The sequence below is a fragment of the Akebia trifoliata genome, chromosome 5 (genome assembly GCF_017979445.1).
Source record: "Akebia trifoliata isolate Shusen 1 chromosome 5, ASM1797944v1, whole genome shotgun sequence".
NCBI classification, from domain to species: domain Eukaryota; kingdom Viridiplantae; phylum Streptophyta; class Magnoliopsida; order Ranunculales; family Lardizabalaceae; genus Akebia; species Akebia trifoliata.
Genome location: NC_141379.1, coordinates 2,426,511 through 2,446,573, shown reverse-complemented (window position 1 = coordinate 2,446,573; position 20,063 = coordinate 2,426,511). Strand labels below are relative to the sequence as shown.

The window sequence follows — 20,063 nt, the reverse complement described above, 5'->3', positions numbered from 1 at the left end:
GCTTGAAATGATGAAAAGGATTGTGTACCATTACAAATCAAATTCATGGATTCAACCTTACAACAAGCATCTGATCAGAACTGTACATTTCATGGTCACATATCATCAAAGGAAAGTCGAAAGAGTAAATTCATTTCCCATGTTGGGTTGAAGAAGCAGAGGCCAATATAATATGCACAAGGATTGAATACTCATATTTATGATGTTGTTTGTGCTTTTCTATCATCAACTACAACACCCTCCTCTTTGAGTGATGGCTCCATCTCTTGCCCCTGGTGGACCAATAGCACGCCCGTGCCCAACTTTGATGCCAGATGACTGCAGTGCAGGCAGCCATAACCAAACACATGCGAAAAAAAAGCTCGCTTCAAACACTTCATATATTACAAGAGAATCCATATCAAAAGGGCATAAGCTTACCTCATTGGATACATCAAACACGCCTTCTTGAATTTTCTCTAGGATTCTTGCAGCAGTATTTGTGAAAGCCTGGAAGTTTTCTATCATAATTATTATTATTATCCTCAATAAAAACCATATTTTTTAACCATGAAAGGAAAATCGATCTGATTTGCTGAACTAACAATAGAAAGTTGAGAAAAAAGTTGCCTTGGGTGGTTTAGTTACATCACCTCATTAACATTTTGTGATGTTCTTGCAGATGCCTCCATGAATATAAGCCCATTCTCCTTTGCAAATTGCTCCCCTTCTTCTTTGGTTACAGCCCTACGATGGGAAAGATCACATTTGTTCCCAATGAGTGTGATAGCCATGTTGGGATTTGCGTGCTGACGGGCATCCTCGAGCCAGCTTGCAAGGTGATTGAATGTCTCTCTCCTGAGATTAAAAGAATCCAAAATAATTTGGTTTCAGTTACACAATTATTTATTCATTTATACATACATACTTATAATTTTTTTAAATAAAATAAGGTAGTTTAGATGATGTTTAATCATAAAATTATATTTTATTTAGATAATAAATATTTAAATTAAAAAAATATACTTTAATTAAAATATACAAAATCTTGGTTGACGAACGAGATTTAAAAACATGGTTACACAGCTGCATGCATAAACACACAGACCCGTGCATGCACAGACCTGGTTATGTCATAAACCAGAAGCGCTCCAGCTGCTCCTCTGTAGTAAGATCTAGTGATAGATCTGAAAGCTTCCTGACCAGCCTGCAATAAGTTCCCAGTATCTAGCTTTAGAATTATGCATGTAACCTATCAAAAAAGAATTATGCATGCAACGGCTGTAGCACATATCCTAATAGGTCGACTAAAATTGCATAAAATTCAATAAGATAATAGAACAACTATAGATTCCATATTTTCATCCTGGTGTAACTAAATTGTCTCAATGTATCATAACAATTACAGAATGGTAAGAAAATGGTCAGGTACATGATAGCACATCCATGCCATATGAGCGGAACTTCAAATTATATTCTATATAATGAAACATAATGGTTGACTTCCCCCATAAAGTGTGGTTCAGATACAATCTTACACTCATCTCGATGAACAATTTCAACTCTATTGTCTTTCCTCTTCTTCCCCTTCTCCAATAATACCCTTTTAACTTTGTTGCTTTTACTCTTCTACCTCTTTTCAAACAACACCCCTATAACTTCATTGTCTTTCCTCTTTTACCCCCTTAAACTCATAACCCCAAAGAGGATGACCGTGCCGTAGGCACGTGCAAACTCAAGCATTCATATGTTACTTGAAAAAAAGATAGGTCTCCTGGGTGGGGGGTGTCTAGCTAGATCCCTGTAATGCAATTTTTCCACATGGCTGACAGCAGATTTAAAAGCTCACCAAAAGTTGTCATGGTTTCAACTTTCAATATCTAACATTTCTAAATCTACATATATGGAAAGCATCAAATTTCTATATATACAAACAAAAGTAAATTCTTCACACAAATAAATCTAGCTAAATTATTAATACCGAGTACACAAAAAAGCCTCAAAAACCATTTTCATCCATTAGAAGAAACACATGTTTAAACAGCTATAGTATACATGTGACTACCTCTAGTTGGTGTTGTTTCATACTAGGAACGTGTAGACAAATGTATCACTCGGTGCTTGTGTCAGGGGTGCAAAGGAAAAAATAAATTTCAATGGATTTTGATCATGGGAGCGGATCCTCTATAGGTCGTTTTTCTTGTAGTTCTTGTTCTACATACTATAGAACATCACATTGAAGAAAAATAATAACTCAGTCCTCTTGTACTCATGGTTTAGATCAGATTTGCAATATATAAAATACAATATTTTTTTGCTCTATTAAAGTGTTTGAAAATGGCCAGTCACTGAACTCCTAAATTTAAATGATTGGATGCAACAGTCTTGATGATGTGGCAAACCCTCAACCATAGATAATAGCTAACAATGGGCTACAAACGATCTGCTCCCTTTGAGCACTGATGTTCTAAATCACATGTAAAGGATTCAGTTGCAAGTATTTCATATCATTAATCTCTTGCATGTTTTTAAAACTTGTTTTGACATCCCGTTTCGCCCATGAACGGGACCAAGTCATCTTGGATGAGACATCCAATTTATTCGAGTTGTCTCATTCAACAATGAGACAATGGAGTGCTTTTGAGCTGGGTTTCACTGTTTGAGATGACTTGTCAACCAGTCTTGTTAGTGGACAATACCGACACGAATCAGACGAGTCGCAATCTTGGACGAGATTTAAAACCACGATGTCTTGAAATTCTGCATGGCGCAACCAAGAAAAGAAAAAACTTGAATGCAGACAAGAATTTTTATGGATACATATCCACCAAAATCCTATATGTGCCCATAGATTACACTTACTTTTTGGGGGGGTTAGTAACCACATTTTACCCGTATATCTCTTCGTAAACAGTCTCCACCAGAATTTTTTTGGGTCTCTTTTTCTAATTTTCTGATGTCAAACACATTATTAATCTGAAAGATTTTAAGCACAATTACTCCATCAAGTTCAACCAAAGCTACATCTATCTAGAATTGAAATACTACTAAGCGCCTACTCTCATAAAATTGAGAGAGAGAGAGATGGTGCTTTGTGTGGAGGGATCGAAAACCAGATGAGAAGTTAACGCTGCGAAGTTAGAAAACCAGAGACGACACGATACAGAAGTACTACACCTAATCCCAGCTCTACCTTCCTTCAACGCGTCAATACTTTGATAAATGGGTCCATGGGCCTTACTGGTGAGGCCCGTTACACTCCAACTAGTTGCAGATCACCTATACTACCCATTGCACTCCATAATTCCTTAAAAAGTCTCATCCCACACTCCACTGCATGGTAATATTGTATTTCAGGAAAAAAAAAAGTGCACTCTTGTAAGAGCTCAAATCATTCTGACAGTACTCTAGTTTCTTTAGAAGCTCAAATCATCTTTCCTTGACATTAGTGCACCAAAGAGTGAAAGAGAGGTGAAATCTTTGGAATTTTTAAAAGGTAAAAATAAAGATATTTTCATTTAAGATTGGGGGTGCAATCGACTACTAATAAATTTTCTTATTTTCTCATAGGAAAATATTGAAGTGATTATGCAGGACACTGTGTTAGACATTGTATTGACCTGGAGGTGTGTATAAAACCCTAGATATTTTTCCTTAAGAGACGAGTGAAAAAAATTCATGGTTCTGTATGCACCTCCATGTCAGCACAATGACTTGCGCAATCACTCCAATACGACTCTCTCATAATGTTTTCGTATAGCAAAATGTCAAAATGGCTTCGCTAGACACTGCATTCAACACTACGCTAATGTGGAGGTGTGCATACAACCATAGATACTAGTGAAAAGCATCTATGGTTGTACACACACCTCACTACGTGAAAAAGGGGTAAATTCAACGTTAATGTATGTCGAATTTAACCATTTTTTCACATAATGTTTAAAAGAATTGGGTTGATTTTATCATTTTTTTCACGTAGTGCCTCCACGTCAATGCAATGTGAACGTAGTGTCCTACGAAGTCACTGTAGAACGGCTCCTTCGTACATCTTCAAATACTTTGGCCTTTCAATTTTAAATAGGGCTGTGATATCACCAAACCATAAAAATATGAAAAAACAGCCACACCATATGTGTATGGGATAATCTAAACAATACATTTTTTTGTGTTATCACGTAATACCCTTCATAAATTATTCTTAGTTATTTATTTGTTTTTGGGGTAGGAGGGGAACTTATCCAGAATAAGGGTCTTGTTAACGTGTGGCCTAAGGGCACACCTTCAAGTGCAATAAATACACTTGGGAAATTGTATTTTGTACCAAAAATACCCTTAAAAGAATAAAGATATTTTTATTTAAGATTGGGGGTGCAATCGACTACTAATAAATTTTCATATTTTCTCCTAGGAAAATATTGAAGTGATTGCGCAGAACATTGTATTAGACATTGTATTGACTTGGAGGTGCATATAGAACCATAGATGTTTTTCCTTAAGATACGAGTGGAAAAATCTATGGTTATGTGTGCACCTCCATGTCAACACAATGATTTGCACAATCACTCCAATATGACTCTTTCTCATAATGTTTTCGTATAACAAAATGTCAAAGTGACTTCGGAGGACAATGCGTTCAACACTATGCTGATGTGGAGGTGTGCATACAACCATAGATGAAAAAGGGATAAATTTAACACCAATGTCTGTCGAATTTAACTTTTTTTTCACATAGTGTTTAAAAGACTTGAGTCGAATTTATCCCTTTTTTGACGTAGTGCCTCCACGTCAGTGCAATGTGAATTCAGTGTCCTAGGAAGTCACTGTAGAATGGCTCCTTCGTACATCTTCAGAATACTTTGGCATTTCAATTTTAAATAGGGCTGTGATATCACCGAACCATAAAAAAAATGAAAAAACAGCCACACCATATGTGCATGGGATAATTGAAACAATACATTCTTTTGTGGTATCACATAATACCGTTCATAAATCATTCTTAGTTAGTTATTTGTTTTTAGGGTAGGAGGGGAACTTATCCAGAATAAAGGTCTTGTTAACTTGTGCCCTGAGGGCACTCCTTAAAGTGCAATAAATACACTTGGGAAATTGTATGTTGTACCTAAAATGCCCTTAAAAAAATCTCTTGATTTTGTTGTTGAAATATTCTAGATTTTATTTATGAGTGAAATTGTAATCCGTTATATAAGTAGATGAGTTCCCCAAGGGTGTATTTATTGTTTTTTTTTTGTTTTTTTGTTTTTTTTTTGGGGGGGGGGAGGATCCACCATAGTAGGCCACCGTGATTATTTTGGGAAGGGGCGACTTAAGGAAAAAGAGAGAGTGGTACCTAGGGGGGGGGGGGGGGGGGGCTTGTCATAAAGAGGCCAACGAGGGCATCAGCCTTGAAGCATGAGGGTATGTTACGATCCTTAGGTTAAGACTTAAACTTCCATTCCATTGACGCCTAGGTATTTTAGAGCATTAGTTTGGGTCTTAGAAAAAAAAAAAAAAAAAACTAGAATAATGCGCTAGATCATGATATAACCATTGGTTTGTATTAATTTTCTGTTTTTATGTCAACACTGGCAATCCAAACCCTTCGGATTGCACAATCTGCAGTAATTAAACCCATGGAACCACTTAAATTGGTAGATCAACAAAAAGCAAATTAAAGCAAAATTTGGAAGAATAAAATTCTTTTTGGCACATTTTACACTAAGTTAGAGTGCACTCTGCATAATTAATGAACATAGTGAATACTCACATATACAAAAATATTTTCAGAAGTCAAAATTATTCTAATAAAGACGTTCCATAGTAATATTATCGAAAAAATTTGAACTACAACATTTCGATGGATTATATATCAAGTTCATTTATCTAATTGGGTTTCCCAAGCTAATCTCCATGGGTTCTATCTCTATATGCAAACCCCTTTGGAATTCCACGTAAGGGTACGCCAGTGGATGGTCATCCACTCCTTTTATCCTCCATCTGCAGCCAAAGCAAAGCATAATACATATGGTTAGCCAACTTTTCCCTACAAATTATTTTAAGTATGGATGGAATGGTGTATGAGTTGTATGTAGATGCACCACATGCATCCATGATGATGATTAGTCATCATTGTGTGTGTATATTGTATGAGTAGTAAACTAATGGTTAGTCAGATCTTTACCTATAATTAAGTACAAGATGATGTAGAAAGAATGCAGTTTCTACTTTTGCAAGTTCAGCCCCAGGACATAATCGTGGTCCGCCGCCAAAGGGTGCAACGTTTTTGCCAATCGATCGATCCTATAAGTACAAAACAACAACATTAGTATATATGCTTCTTGCATGCTTATACGTCTGTGTAGAGTTCATTATGCATGATGAACTTATTCACATTGTCTTAGAATATAAATGCATTTTTTTTAGATGAATTTGATAATTAACGAAGCGATACACATGATACATGCATGAATTGGGACCCAAATTAGATGTGTTGTGACTTGTGGAGGCTGATGGTACTGGTCAATAAGGAGGTACTGTTAATAAAACCACTTGTCCCTTTGCCGGTTGAAAAAAAAAATTCAAGGGTATTTTCACACTTTCACTAGTATTGTATAAAACCCATTCTGAAACTCTTAACCCATACATTGAAAAAATGTTTAGCTCACTTTAGGGCCTCCGAACACCACCCTATGTATATATTTATCTTTTTTTGGTGAAATCTGTAACTGCGAATTTTCTCTTCATAGTGGAATCAGTGTGATTCGTGGACCGATGGACATACCTAAATCTTGAGGAAATATATCACGTAAAAATATTTGTTTTTGTGTGAATGCATTTTCTCTTTTCTTTGTTCTCAATTGTTTATGTTTTTCTTAAAAAGATGGATGCATATAGAACATGCATGATGCATGCATCAACCAAGACATGTTCCGACACACAATTAGAGGTAATGTAATGATTTTGTAACTCAACCTGACAACTTGACTCAAAAACTCAATTGGTGTGTACCCTACAAGAACTGTAAATTTTCCCTCGGGATACACAATTGCACTTTCCGAGGGAAAAATCTATTGTTCTTGTACCTGCCATGTCTGTGAGTTTTTGAGTCACCCTGTCAGGTTGAGTTGCAAAATCAGCACTGATCAGGTAATGTATACATATAAGACATGAATCTTTGTATATAAGTGTGTGCTTGTAATAATAATGGATATCAACTTACAGCCCATCTCCAAGGATTAAACTCTGATGCATTTTCATGAAGGGATGGGTCTAGATGCACTGCAGTAAAAACAGGAAGGACCTTCCATCCAGAAGGAATGACGTACCCTGACACAACCCATTTTCAATAAGCTTAATTATCTAAAAAAAATAAAATAAAATAAAAAACTGAAGTAAATATAATAAGATATTGTTAAACAAACAACTACCTTTGAACTTTACATCTTTAAGAGCCTCCCTGTGCACAAACTTGACCACATTTCCACATCTCAGACCTTCATTTATTACCTAAAGCATGAACAATTCTTGAATTAGTAATCCTAATTGTAAAATTTGCAAAATTATAAAGAGAGAAACATTGAAGAATTACTATTGCTGCTTTACTATATATATACATTTTGAGTGAAGTTCATTTGCTTGTAGTCTTCCCAGTCCAAGGGTTTTCCCTCCTTTCTTTCCCTTATTGCATGGTGTTCTTCCTGTATTGCAGTTAAAAACAGAACTCTTTTAGCACTTCTCTTGAGAGAGAGAGAGAGAGAAGTGGGTACCATTAACTTCTCAAGAGAAAGTGGTGAGTGCCCAAGAAAGTAGACAACCATGGACATTAGTATGGAGGTTGTTTCATAGCCTCCAAGCAAAAGATCCAACACAATACTCACTTTCCCTTCATCATTTAAGCTAGTATTGGACAAGAGCACATCTAAAAAGTCTCCTTTTTCAAACCCCACATTCTCTTTTCTCCTCTCTTTCATTATGGTTCTTACAGTGGAACAAATCCTTCCTCTAGCCTGCAAAAGCAACTCAAAAAGTAAATAAGAACTTCAATTAGTAGTCTAATTAAAAATGAAATATGTTTTAGTAATAATTAAAATAAAATAAAATGGTTGGTGAGTTTCTTCTTGGAGTATACTAATACCTTTACAGCTTTAGCATATGAGGTTCCTGGGATGTATAGTGGGAGAGACACCAAACCTTTCATGAAGGTTAGGAAGTCTTCTAAGATCTTTGAGGCCAGTGGCTCTTCTGGTTCCATGCTTAGTATTTGCTTCACTATAAGATTAAATGTGAACTGTTGTAGATCATATAAGAAACACAATTAGAGAGAATATACGATGATCATAAATATTAATTAATCAGAAAGTAATATATTAAAAGTACTTCACTTGCCATTTTCGCTTCGTCGCAGAAGATTACTTCTTTTCTATTCTCCCAGGACTCTATGATTGAAATTGCTAACTTATTTACATTTTGAAGGAAGTCCGGCTTCGACTTACATGTACCAATCAAACTAAGTGCGATGCTTCTTAGCTTTTTATGAACATCACCAACCACAACAAGCAAAGATAGCTTTCCAAATATTTCGTGGATTGGCTTTGGGTAACTGCATTGGAATAGTTTCTCCTCATTCTGAAGGATGAACATATTCAACTCATGGTCGCAGGAAACAATTGTGGGAGAACCAAATAGATGTGATTTGAATACTCTTCCATACCTGAGTACACAAAGTAGGAGATAAATAATCAATCCATTTGAACTAAATTAGCAAAATACTTAAGCTAATAATATATAAAATCAAATCAATGAAGTTTGATTGTATGATCACCTAGAGCAATGGTCTTGTAAGAAGCTCCCTATAGTATTTGATTGGTGTGGCTTGAGGAAGCCAAGGGTTTCCCCACACAAGGGCCAACCCATGGTACCATTAGGTGTGCTTTTGGGCACTTGTTTTACAAATAAGAATTGTAGGAGCACAAAGGACAAAACTAGTGCTAAGAAGATAGCCAAACCAAGTGACAAGAGAATTCCAATTCCAACCATATCTCTTTTTGAATGACTTGATAACAAGAACCTTGCACCTTCTCTCAACTTACCAAACCCTTGTTAATAAGTGTGATAGTTTGGATATTATATACAATCTAGGCCCCGAGCAGTTCTCTTCATTGGGTTTCCTCTTAAGGGGACAATTCAAACATGGCTAATAAAACTTTTTTTTTTTCCTAGCTAGTGTTTTTCATTTGATTTTTCTTAAGAAGGGAAATTAAAGCGAGCTAAGTCTACTTTATAGCCTAATTCTTAAATAAATGTTGGCTGAATCCTAATCTCAGAAAGTTGATATAAAAAGTCTCATAAAAGGGGTGTCAAAGGTATACCCACAAGACCTGTTCTTAATTATTTTGTTTCTTGGTCTAACCTATATTGGTAGAGCTGACAAGATCTTAATAGGATTAATTAGTTTTGGGTATATTGTTAGTGATAAGAATGTTAAGTTACTTCTGAGTTTGAAAAAGTTCTTTCAAACAATACATACAAATCATTCCACTCTAACATTATTAATTATATTTAAAAGTAATCTTAAATTAATGATTTCAATGAATAATCTAAATTCTTTAAATTAGAATCAAGTTTCTAGTGAAGTATGTCGGAATGGATTGAAATTAATTTTGTAAGTATGGTCTAAGGCACGGAAAATTCATGATTGTGAGGTTGGATTGTCTTAAATGTTATCAACATAGGCCCCAAAAAAGAGTTTTCATTAGTAATTTATGAAAATTGACCAAATAAGTTTGAAAAAAAAAACACACACACAAAATAAAATGCAATGAAATCTATAGAAAATGGTGATTGGGTCTTAGGACTACAATTCCCAGCATAAAATCTATAGAAAATGGTGATTGTGCTCAAGTACACTTAGAATTCAAAATGAAATGGTACTTAATTAGTTGAGCTGGACAACCCACTATTGACCACATATCAATGTTGATATCCTCCCAAAATACCTTATGCCAGTATTTGTTTGGGCCCAGAGATCCCATGTAAGCTTTGTGTGCATCGATCACTAGATGGATGTGAACGCCCCGAAGTCAACTTAATTGGCGATTTCCATTCTTTTATTAGAGCTTCATGAACAAGCCTGCAAATGGAGTCGGTGCATGGTTATGAAAGGAGTATGCCACATGACATGTTTCTGGGATGTCAACATTTGTCAAACTTTTGACACCAGCCATGGGTACAGAATCTTTTTCCACCCATAGTTGCGGTTTGGGTTCATTCAGCTGATGAATAACAAAAAACATGGCTTTCGATTTATTTTATTTATGAGTAAGCTGGACTTGAACCCACCACCTCAAGGTTGTTTTGCCATGTGTAAAACCAACTGAGTAAAGGGTCTAGGCCCACTTTGAATAAAATTGAATTAATGGAAGAACACGATTGTTCATCTGACCCCAAATCTTTGGGGTAAGGCTCCGATGTTGATAGTTGGAGCTTGGGATGTCCAATGACAATCAATTGTAGTATGGGATCGATCCCACGCTAATTTCATCTATTAGAGTGAGGTCAAGGGATCCAAAATTAAAATAAAGCCAGAGAGAAACAAATGGGGTAGGATGGTACACATAGTGAAGAAGGATATAACACTCGAGCATAAAGGTAGGCACCTACCCTCCTACCACACTAACAAAGCCTTTTTGACTTGGTACTCTAGTCTCACAAATCTTCAAACTTACGTGCGCTAGTGTGCACATTTGACGAAGGAAGTGAAGGCTTGAATTAAGTTAAAATATTGAACATTGGCTCCATAAAGAACAACAAGGAGGGAACACACTTAGTAAGATTTCCACTACTTTTTGTTACAAAGAATGAGAATTTCAACATAAATTTAGGTATGTTTATGTGGGTTTGATGCTGATGGGTTCCAATCGACACAGTGATCACTGTTTCACCATCATCATCAATCAGCTTCATGACTCCAATTTGCTTTTGCTTTTGCTTTTGTTTAACATCATCATGAAACATATTCTTGTCTTATAGCTAGTCTTAGAGAACCAGTTGTAGCATGGCTTGAGCAAAACTGACCCACACGGGCACACTAAAGTGATTGGCATCTATAGGATCTCCTATCTTCATGGGATGTTAATTTTGTTTCCACCTACCCACTTAATTGGTATAATTAGCATAATAACCGACTTTTTCAATTTGTTGATGTCGAACCCTTGATTTTGAGTAAAAAAAAAGATAATATTATTGGAGAGCTGCTATTGGCACCCCAACTTTCACTTATCACACACCAATTTCTTAATTTATTTCACACCCCCAATTAAGGATTAAAACACACTCTTCAAACATTACCAAAGGTTTAGCTCAAATTATAATCTCAACATTATAACACTCTTTCGAACAATTTCAGTAGTAATATTACAATTATGATTAGGCTTATGTAAAATCCTAAACACAATTAGTAAAAATCTAGCAACAACAAAAAAACGTAAGAGCTTTTATTGGCAACCCATCTTTTACTTATTATCTACCATTCACTTATTTTCCTTATTTTTAATTGGTGTAATAAGTAAAAGCTGGGGTGCTAATGAAGGGTGGAGCCAGTAAGGGCCCATTGCTCCTTCATTTTTTTTGGATAATGTTATATACCCCTTTAGTTTGGACATAATTTGAGATACCCATCTGTTCTCGATCAGTTGATGACATGTTCTTCTTGACCATGTTCCCCCCTCCCCCTCCATCCTTCAATTTTTGCCCCCTTTCCAATTTTTTTGGGAGATTAGACACCCCTCCACAATTGGGTGAATATATGAGAAACCCCCATCTTTGTTTTCAAATTGATAACATGCCCCCTTTTACCTACTTAATACCCCCACCCCAATTTTTAGGGTGATTTAGACGCCCCTCTATAGAATTGATTAGTATTTGAGATATCTATGTGTTTTTAAAATGATGACATGTTTTCTTTGACCTTTTGTTATTTTTTAGACTAAGTATTAAATATAATCAAAATACTCTCATTTTCAAATTTTAATAAAAAAATCTTTATTTTTTTTTTCCATCTTCAACCTATAAAGAAAATTAATTTTAATTTATTTAAGTTCATCCACAATCCATTATTTTGAATATTACTTTGATCCTTTGTATAAATCTTAGTTTTTTCTATAAAAAATTATCATCATCTTCTACTTCAAAAATTCTATTTTGTTCTTTATATTAAAGGATAAAGTAGATTGAAAACTAAGGTAAAAAAAATTTATTCAAGGGGTAGATGACTGATTTCGGGTGGAGAATTCAAAGGGAATTTGGTTTCAAATTGTAGACAAGGATAACGAGCTCATTTTGCATTAGTCAATCAGAGAAGACCGAGGTGAAGGTGGCATTTAGGTGAATATTGACATACTTCATGTTGTTAAATTGATGTCGTTTCTTTTGACTTGGGTCTTCTCTCATAGACTAAAAGAAAGGATCTAAACACCATTTTCTTCAACCTTTTAACAAAGACCCTTGATTTTCTCTCCATAACCAATCATTTTCAAACTCTTCAACCTTACCCCCCCCCCAAACAAGAAAATCCTAATTTTGCCTTTGGTGTCAATAGCATTTCTCTCTCTCTCTCTCTTGACTAGGTCTAGTGTTTAATAAGAAAAGTTTTCCAACCACATCAAGAAATCATCCCTATCGAAAATCAGCTCATTCCGAAAATTCTAATCCTATGAAAAGTTGTTTACAAAAAATATATGGTCCACGATTCTTCAACTTGTAAACTAAGGTTAAAAATTTCAAACTGTACTGATTTTTAATGAGAATGATCTTTATGATCGAGGATGATCTCCTCATCATTAAAAATTAGTCAATTCCAAAACTTCTAACCCCATCAAAAGTAGTTTACAAAAAATCATTGTCACCGTTGTTGTCTCTATATGTATATGGGCCAAGATCCCTTGACTCCTACAAATGACCCGTGAAAAAAACACGTGATCCAAACTCTTTAAATGCATAATCCAATGATCGAGATTTGTCATTGGGATAAATATTTCCAAGTGTTTTGTGTTATCAAGATACTTATAAATCTCAACCATTGGATTTTGTGTTTAAAGGGTTGGGATCATGTGTTTTTTTCACGAGTCATTCTTACATATATAGGGACAAGATCCCTTGAGGCCTTGACTCCTAAGAATGACTCATGAAAAAATATACATGATCCAGACCCTCTAAATGTAAAATCAAATGGTTGTTATATTCAGGATAAGTATCTTCGAGATTTGTGTCATCAAGATACTCATATATACATCTCGACTATTAGATTTCGTGTTTAAAGGATTGTGATTATGTTTTTTTTTTTTTTTTCATGAGTCAATAGATGCAAACCCATATATGTATGTATATTTATAACAATTGAATTTTGATTTTAAATTTAGAGTTTTATAACCGTCCATTTTCAACACCTTGAATCAAGTTCAAAGTGGTGTTGGATTGCCAATGTGGTAATCCATGCAGGCAAAACCACCCTCAATAAGATTTGTTTGACTCTAAAAAATAATAGTAAATAAATTTAAATCTATATAAATAAGGATAACGTTGAAGTAATAAGTACATCAAGTAACATGTACATCATGAGGGGTATTTCTATTTTGGATGTGCGTCAGAATCATAGATGCTTTTCATTGAGATCTCACTCATATCTCAATGAAGATCATCTATGATTCTGACACACACATCCACATCAGAATGTCCTCCACGATGTACATTTCATTAATGTTACCCCAATATGACTCTATAAATAATTCTTTCTCATCCAAAACTAGATAACTCTTACAATTCAATTTGGCATTGGTGGGGGACAAGACGAGACGAGACGACCGAGTCCGTGGTTTCAATGTGATTGGTATAAAATCACGCCAAGAAATTTCTTTGAGTGAGTTGTTAGTCATTTTTCATCATCATCATCATCATCATCATCATCATCATCATTTGACCATGTTTCCATAACTTATGGCAAACATCTTTTATTCCTCAAAATAATAAATAAATAAATAAATATTCCCGGGTGTTTCAAAATGTCCATTAACAGAAGCAGTGTGACATGCCACCAATAGGTTTTGGACTTATCGAGCTCTATTTAGTCAAGCTCATATAATAAGTGGACAACACGTGCTTGCTTTTAACGTGGTACACGTGGAAATAAAAATTGTCGATCTGATCTTAAATTAAGGAAGTTGGCCCAATTACAAACGTATATTTGACTCCTAAGAATGACTCATGAAAAAATATACATGATCCAGACCCTCTAAATGTAAAATCAAATGGTTGTTATATTCAGGATAAGTATCTTCGAGATTTGTGTCATCAAGATACTCATATATACATCTCGACTATTAGATTTTGTGTTTAAAGGATTGTGATTATGTTTTTTTTTTTTTTTTTCATGAGTCAACAGATCCAAACCCATATATGTATGTATATTTATAACAATTGAATTTTGATTTTAAATTTAGAGTTTTATAACTGTCCATTTTCAACACCTTGAATCAAGTTCAAAGTGGTGTTGGATTGCCAATGTGGTAAGCCATGCAGGCAAAACCACCCTCAATAAGATTTGTTTGACTCTAAAAAATAATAGTAAATAAATTTAAATCTATATAAATAAGGATAACGCTGAAGTAACATAAAATGTACATCATGAGGGGGTATTTCTATTTTGGATGAGTGTCATAATCATAGATGCTTTTCATTGAGATCTCACTCATATCTCAATGAAAATCATCTATGATTCTGACACACACATCCACATCAGAATGTCCTCCACGATGTACATTTCATTAATGTTACTCCAATACGACTCTATAAATAATTCTTTCTCATCCAAAACTAGATAACTCTTACAATTCAATTTGGTATTGGTGGGGGACAAGACGAGACGAGACGACCGAGTCCGTGGTTTCAATGTGATTGGTATAAAATCACGCCAAGAAATTTCTTCAAGTGAGTTGTTAGTCATTTTTCATCATCATCATCATCATCATCATCAGTTGACCATGTTTCCATAACTTATGGCAAACATCTTTTATTCCTCAAAATAGTAAATAAATAAATAAATATTCCCGGGTGTTTCAAAATGTCCATTAACAGAAGCAGTGTGACATGCCACCAATAGGTTTTGGATTTATCGAGGCTCTACTTAGTCAAGCTCATATAATAAGTGGACAACACGTGCTTGCTTTTAACGTGGTACACGTGGAAGAATAAAAATTGTCGATCTGATCTTAAATTAAGGAAGTTGGCCCAATTACAAACGTATATTCCCACCAAGTACAGCTAAGTCAACGATAGCATAGATGATTTGAATCTAACTGCATGGTGATTTATTTTTCACTTGACAAATTAGGTTCAGATTTGACATAGAATAATGCTGAAGTTACCCAAGATTGGACTTTACATGGCACACCTTGACGTGAAAGTGTCTAGGAATGATAGATACTTTTTCTCGAGATACAAGTGAATATATATATATATATGGATCCGTTCAGCAACAAATATTTTGGTAAAATATTTTTCAAAATATGGGTTAGAGGTTTTGGAATGGGCTGATTTTTTATGAGGATGATCTCTACAGTGAAGAGATCATCCTCACCAAAAATCAGCTCATTTCAAAACTTCTAGTCCCAGTTTACAAGTTGAAAAATCGTGGATCGTCCATTTTTTTGTAAATCATTTTTGATGGGGTTAGAAGTTTTGGAATGTGATGATTTTTGGTGATGATGATTTCCTCACTGTAGAGATCATCCTCACCAAAAATCAGCCCATTCCAAAACCTCTAACTCATATTTTGAAAAATGTTTTGCCAAAATGTTTGTTGTTGAAATTTTCCATATATATATATAGAATAATTTACCAAAACGGTAGAGTTTTCGAAATTCATTTCGAAAATGGTACACTGTAGCAATTAATTCTGAAAACGATAAATTTACCGTTTTCAGAATTAATATTTTTTACCAAAACGGTAACAACAGTAAAATATATATATTACCGAAAATACCCTTTTTTGTTTTACACATATATTTACAATTTTAACCTTAAAAAAAATGAAAATCCAACTAAAAAGATTCACTCTCTTTCGGTAATCCAACAATCATATGTATTTATAATTTTTTTTACCGAAATCAATTTTATTTTCGTAATTTCAGTCAAAAAATAAAAAAGGGCATTTTCGATAAAGAAAAATACATTTTACTGTTTTGGTAAAAAAAATTAATTCCGAAAACGATAAATTTACCGTTTTCGGAATTAATTGCTACAGTGTACCATTTTGGTAAATATTCGAAATGTTGTGCATGTTTTGGTAAATCTGCCAAAAATTCACTTTCATGTCAAGATATGCAATTAAAGAAATCCAATCTTGAGGCCACTCTAACACAACTCTTTGACATATATTGATAGAGTTTAGAGTTGCGTTAGAGTGAACTCAATTCACACTTTATTTTATAGATGCTTTTCACTCACATCTTGATGAAAATCACATATGATTTCGTACTCCACATCAGCAAAGTGTTGATTGAGGTCAATCTTTAGGTCACTTCAACATTATTCAACTTGATATTTTGTGTGTGGACAAGCTTTCTTGCTGGACTAGGGTGTAGATAATAGGATGCATAAATTAGGATTGCAATGGATCGGGTCCGGATCAGATCAAGGTTCATTTGGTGTCAATCCAATAATGATTAGATTCGGGATTGATCAGTTAAGTATTGGACCAGACTCTTATCAGAACGATTTTTATTATTATTATCAAATCTTGATATTAAGATCTATGTCTAATCCACTAACAATCAGATTAGATCTGGATCAGGCCAAACCTAGTTTTATATATAAATTCTAAGTAAACTTTATATATCTTAATAAATATATAACATAATTTATATACTTTCTAACATATTATGGGATCAGGATATGGATGATCCATATCCAATCCAATATGATATTAGATCGAAACCTTATCAGATTGGATCCTTATCAAAATCCAAAACATCGATCCACACTTAAAGTTTTCATATTAAATATCGAGCTTGATCCAATCCATTAACAACCCTAACATTGAGACTCTGTCAGCACTGATGATTTATTCATGCATTTGGAAGTTTTTTTTTTAGAAACAACACAGACGGATTCACCAAGATGGACAGCAACATAGTGTAAAGCACTCTCCTCCTCAATCCAACTAAGTAATTCAATCTCTCCACCTATTATGTTTTATGTAGAGATATTATATTGCCACACCAACTTTTGCTAATGCTCTCCTATTCATAGGTAATCATCAAAGAATTAACAAACATCTTTGTGTGACATTAGCAAAAGTTGGTGAGGCAATAGAAACTCTCTTTGATTCTATACACTTACGAATCGACCTTGTTTTGTGAAACTAAATGTTGGCTATTATATATATACATGGAAAAGGTTGCATGGACGAAGGGACTTGTAGAGCATAGAATGAGCTCCACATTTGAGACATGTAGACTGCCATGTTGGTCCAAATGACACCTCATCCATCTTGATTTGTGGTCAAGATTGGGTTTGGAAAAAAATGTGTTAGATCTCGTGTTTGAATTTTTTTTTTTTAATATTTTTTTTAGAAGTTCATAATATTTCATTCTCTACATACATATGACATTTGATGGTGGTTTTGGGCGCCACATTGGCATGTGGCCTATAGAGATAGATGGTCCTATATAATAATATAAATAAATACAACGGTGAGACTTACTTGTGGGGACAAACATCCCTTCAACTACAATGATGCCTTTCCTTTTCACTCATGCAATTTATTGTCTTTCCTTTCTTCTTTCCACTTTTTTTAATAATATTCTTACAATTTTACTATATTTTCTTTTTAATCCCCTTTTTCAATGATGCCCTTCAAAATTTATTATTTTTCCTCTTTCACTTGCTAAACCCCAAAGAAGCCCGTGCTTTAGTCATAAGCAAATTCTAGTATATAATAAAACACAACTAAATTACTATAGTTTTGGGGGTGGGGGTGGGGGTGGGGAGGGGGGGGAGTTCCCTTAGCTATAATTTATAGGTGAACAAATGTTCCATCGACCTATACTTTTTGTTCTTTCCTCTTTACCCCCTCTAACTTTTTTATATCTCCTATTTAACCCACTTGATTATTTTTCATTTTTTACCTCTTAACCTCAATTTTTTTTAATATAATCTCCATCCAACTTTATTTATGTTTTTTTGCTTTTATCCCATTAACTCCCAAAGAGGATGCTTGTACCATAGGCACGGACGAACTCTAGTATATATTACAAAACACAACTGTAGGGCTCCCTTTGTCACAATTGTGTGAAAGGAGGGGGGGGGGGGGGGAGGGAGTGGATAAATGTCCCATCTACTATAATTTTATGTGAGACAGACATCTCGCCAAGCTACAATTTGCTTTACTCTTCACCTCGTTTAACTATACTATAATTTCTCTTTTTTACTCATTTAACCTATTTTATTGGTTTTCATGTTTTTACCCCTTAACATCAATTATTTTTAATAAAATCTTTCTAATTTTTTTTTTCATTTTTACCCCCTTACCCTAAAGAGGTGCTTTTCACCCCCTTTAACTTTATTATAAATATATTTTTTTTATCCATTTAACCCACTTTATTATTTTTCATCTTTTGCCCCTCTTAATCTCAAAAATTTAATAACATCCCTCCAACTTCATTTTTTTTCTTTTTACACTCTTAAACCCAAAGAGTATGACTGTGCCGTGGCACGAGTGAACTCTAGTATATACACACAGACAATTGAGAGTATCACATATGAGGATATATTGAAATGAGTGATGGTAAAGACTAGCAAATATAAAAAAAAAAAAATGAATATCTTCATGAAAATATATGAGTTACCCCAATAGATAATGAAAATCAATTGAGATATTGTGAAGATCAATAAAAACTAGAATAAACATACAAGTTGAAGATTCTAATATATGAAAGAAAAACTAAACAAATATGAAATTGACAGAGTGACACTTATATAAATACACTTGAATTTACATAAAACATGACTTTAAACATAATTTAATGATTTTTGGATAAACTTTGATGATGATGATGTATTCTTTTGAAGTTCTGCAATTGAGATTGAAATTGGTAGTGCAAACTAGTAATAAAAAATAAGTTTGTGATGATAGTAGCTTTATTCATTCAAGGAAGTCAGTGTCATAAGCTACCCAACTATTCTTAAAAAGAAATATTAATAATTCTAATATAAATCAAATTAATATTTATTTGGATAACTAATTTCCAACATATTCTATATGCACAGAAGCCCTAATCCATAGACTCTTTAACTTCCCAAAAGCCCAAAATATATAAACCTCTCTTTCATACTGGGCTTTTATTTTTCCATACTAGTTATTTCTTGTCGCGAAGAGAGTTGCTTTGCCCTCCTTTTATAAAAATCATATTTTTCATCCCCACATTTTCCCATATGAATCAATGATTTAAAGAATCACCCCAAAAAATAAATCAATCATTTAAATCAGTTTAAAATTATTATTATTTTTTATTATTGTAGGATGGATTTGCAGATGATCAGTCACAAAGTGTGTTATTATTGTATAAATTGTAAAATATTTTCATAATATCAGATGAGACAAGGTGAGTCAAACACCAACAAATATTTCTTAAGAAAATTCATTTTATCAAAAGTATTATTAGTAAAATTAAATTTCTGAAGAAAAGATTTATCAACAATGGCTTACCCTATGATCAGTTTTTCCTCAAAGATCTAATCTTGGGCCTGACTCCTGAGATGGACTGGAGTAAACATCACACCTGATCAAGCCCATCTTACGAATCAAACCTAAGACTTTTAACACAATGTTGATCACCTAACCAAGGCCCAAGTCCGTAGTCCGTAACCACGAACCTGTTGACACCATTAAAATGCAACAATTTCTGTCTCTCTCTTAGACAATTTATCATCACAGCCCATACAATTAGTTAGTTCAGGGATTGACAAGTTACATATTGCCTAATACCAATTTTACTCTATCACTTTAAATATCTCCTTGCACTCCACTAATATGA

At 34.1% G+C, this 20,063-nt stretch overlaps 2 protein-coding genes across 2 annotated transcripts; both read right to left on the bottom strand.

Annotated features, from left to right (window-relative positions):
• Positions 1-20: 20 nt before the first annotated feature.
• LOC147400958 (ras-related protein RABB1b-like) lies at positions 21-1,259 on the bottom strand. The gene is made up of 4 exons (XM_086442026.1): positions 1,104-1,259; positions 633-837; positions 421-489; positions 21-318 (listed from the first exon to the last, which is right to left on the bottom strand). Exons 2-4 carry the CDS (start codon positions 771-773, stop codon positions 226-228), a joined length of 303 nt encoding a protein of 100 aa, XP_086298152.1. The 5' UTR covers positions 774-837; positions 1,104-1,259; the 3' UTR covers positions 21-225.
• A 4,576-nt stretch (positions 1,260-5,835) lies between these two features.
• Positions 5,836-8,898, bottom strand: LOC147400957 (cytochrome P450 724B1-like). Its single transcript, XM_086441543.1, has 9 exons — positions 8,798-8,898; positions 8,362-8,686; positions 8,111-8,263; positions 7,743-7,982; positions 7,590-7,673; positions 7,404-7,482; positions 7,196-7,302; positions 6,158-6,276; positions 5,836-5,973 (listed from the first exon to the last, which is right to left on the bottom strand). The coding sequence occupies exons 1-9, from the start codon at positions 8,887-8,889 to the stop codon at positions 5,856-5,858; spliced, it is 1,317 nt and encodes a 438-aa protein (XP_086297669.1). The 5' UTR covers positions 8,890-8,898; the 3' UTR covers positions 5,836-5,855.
• Positions 8,899-20,063: the final 11,165 nt, after the last annotated feature.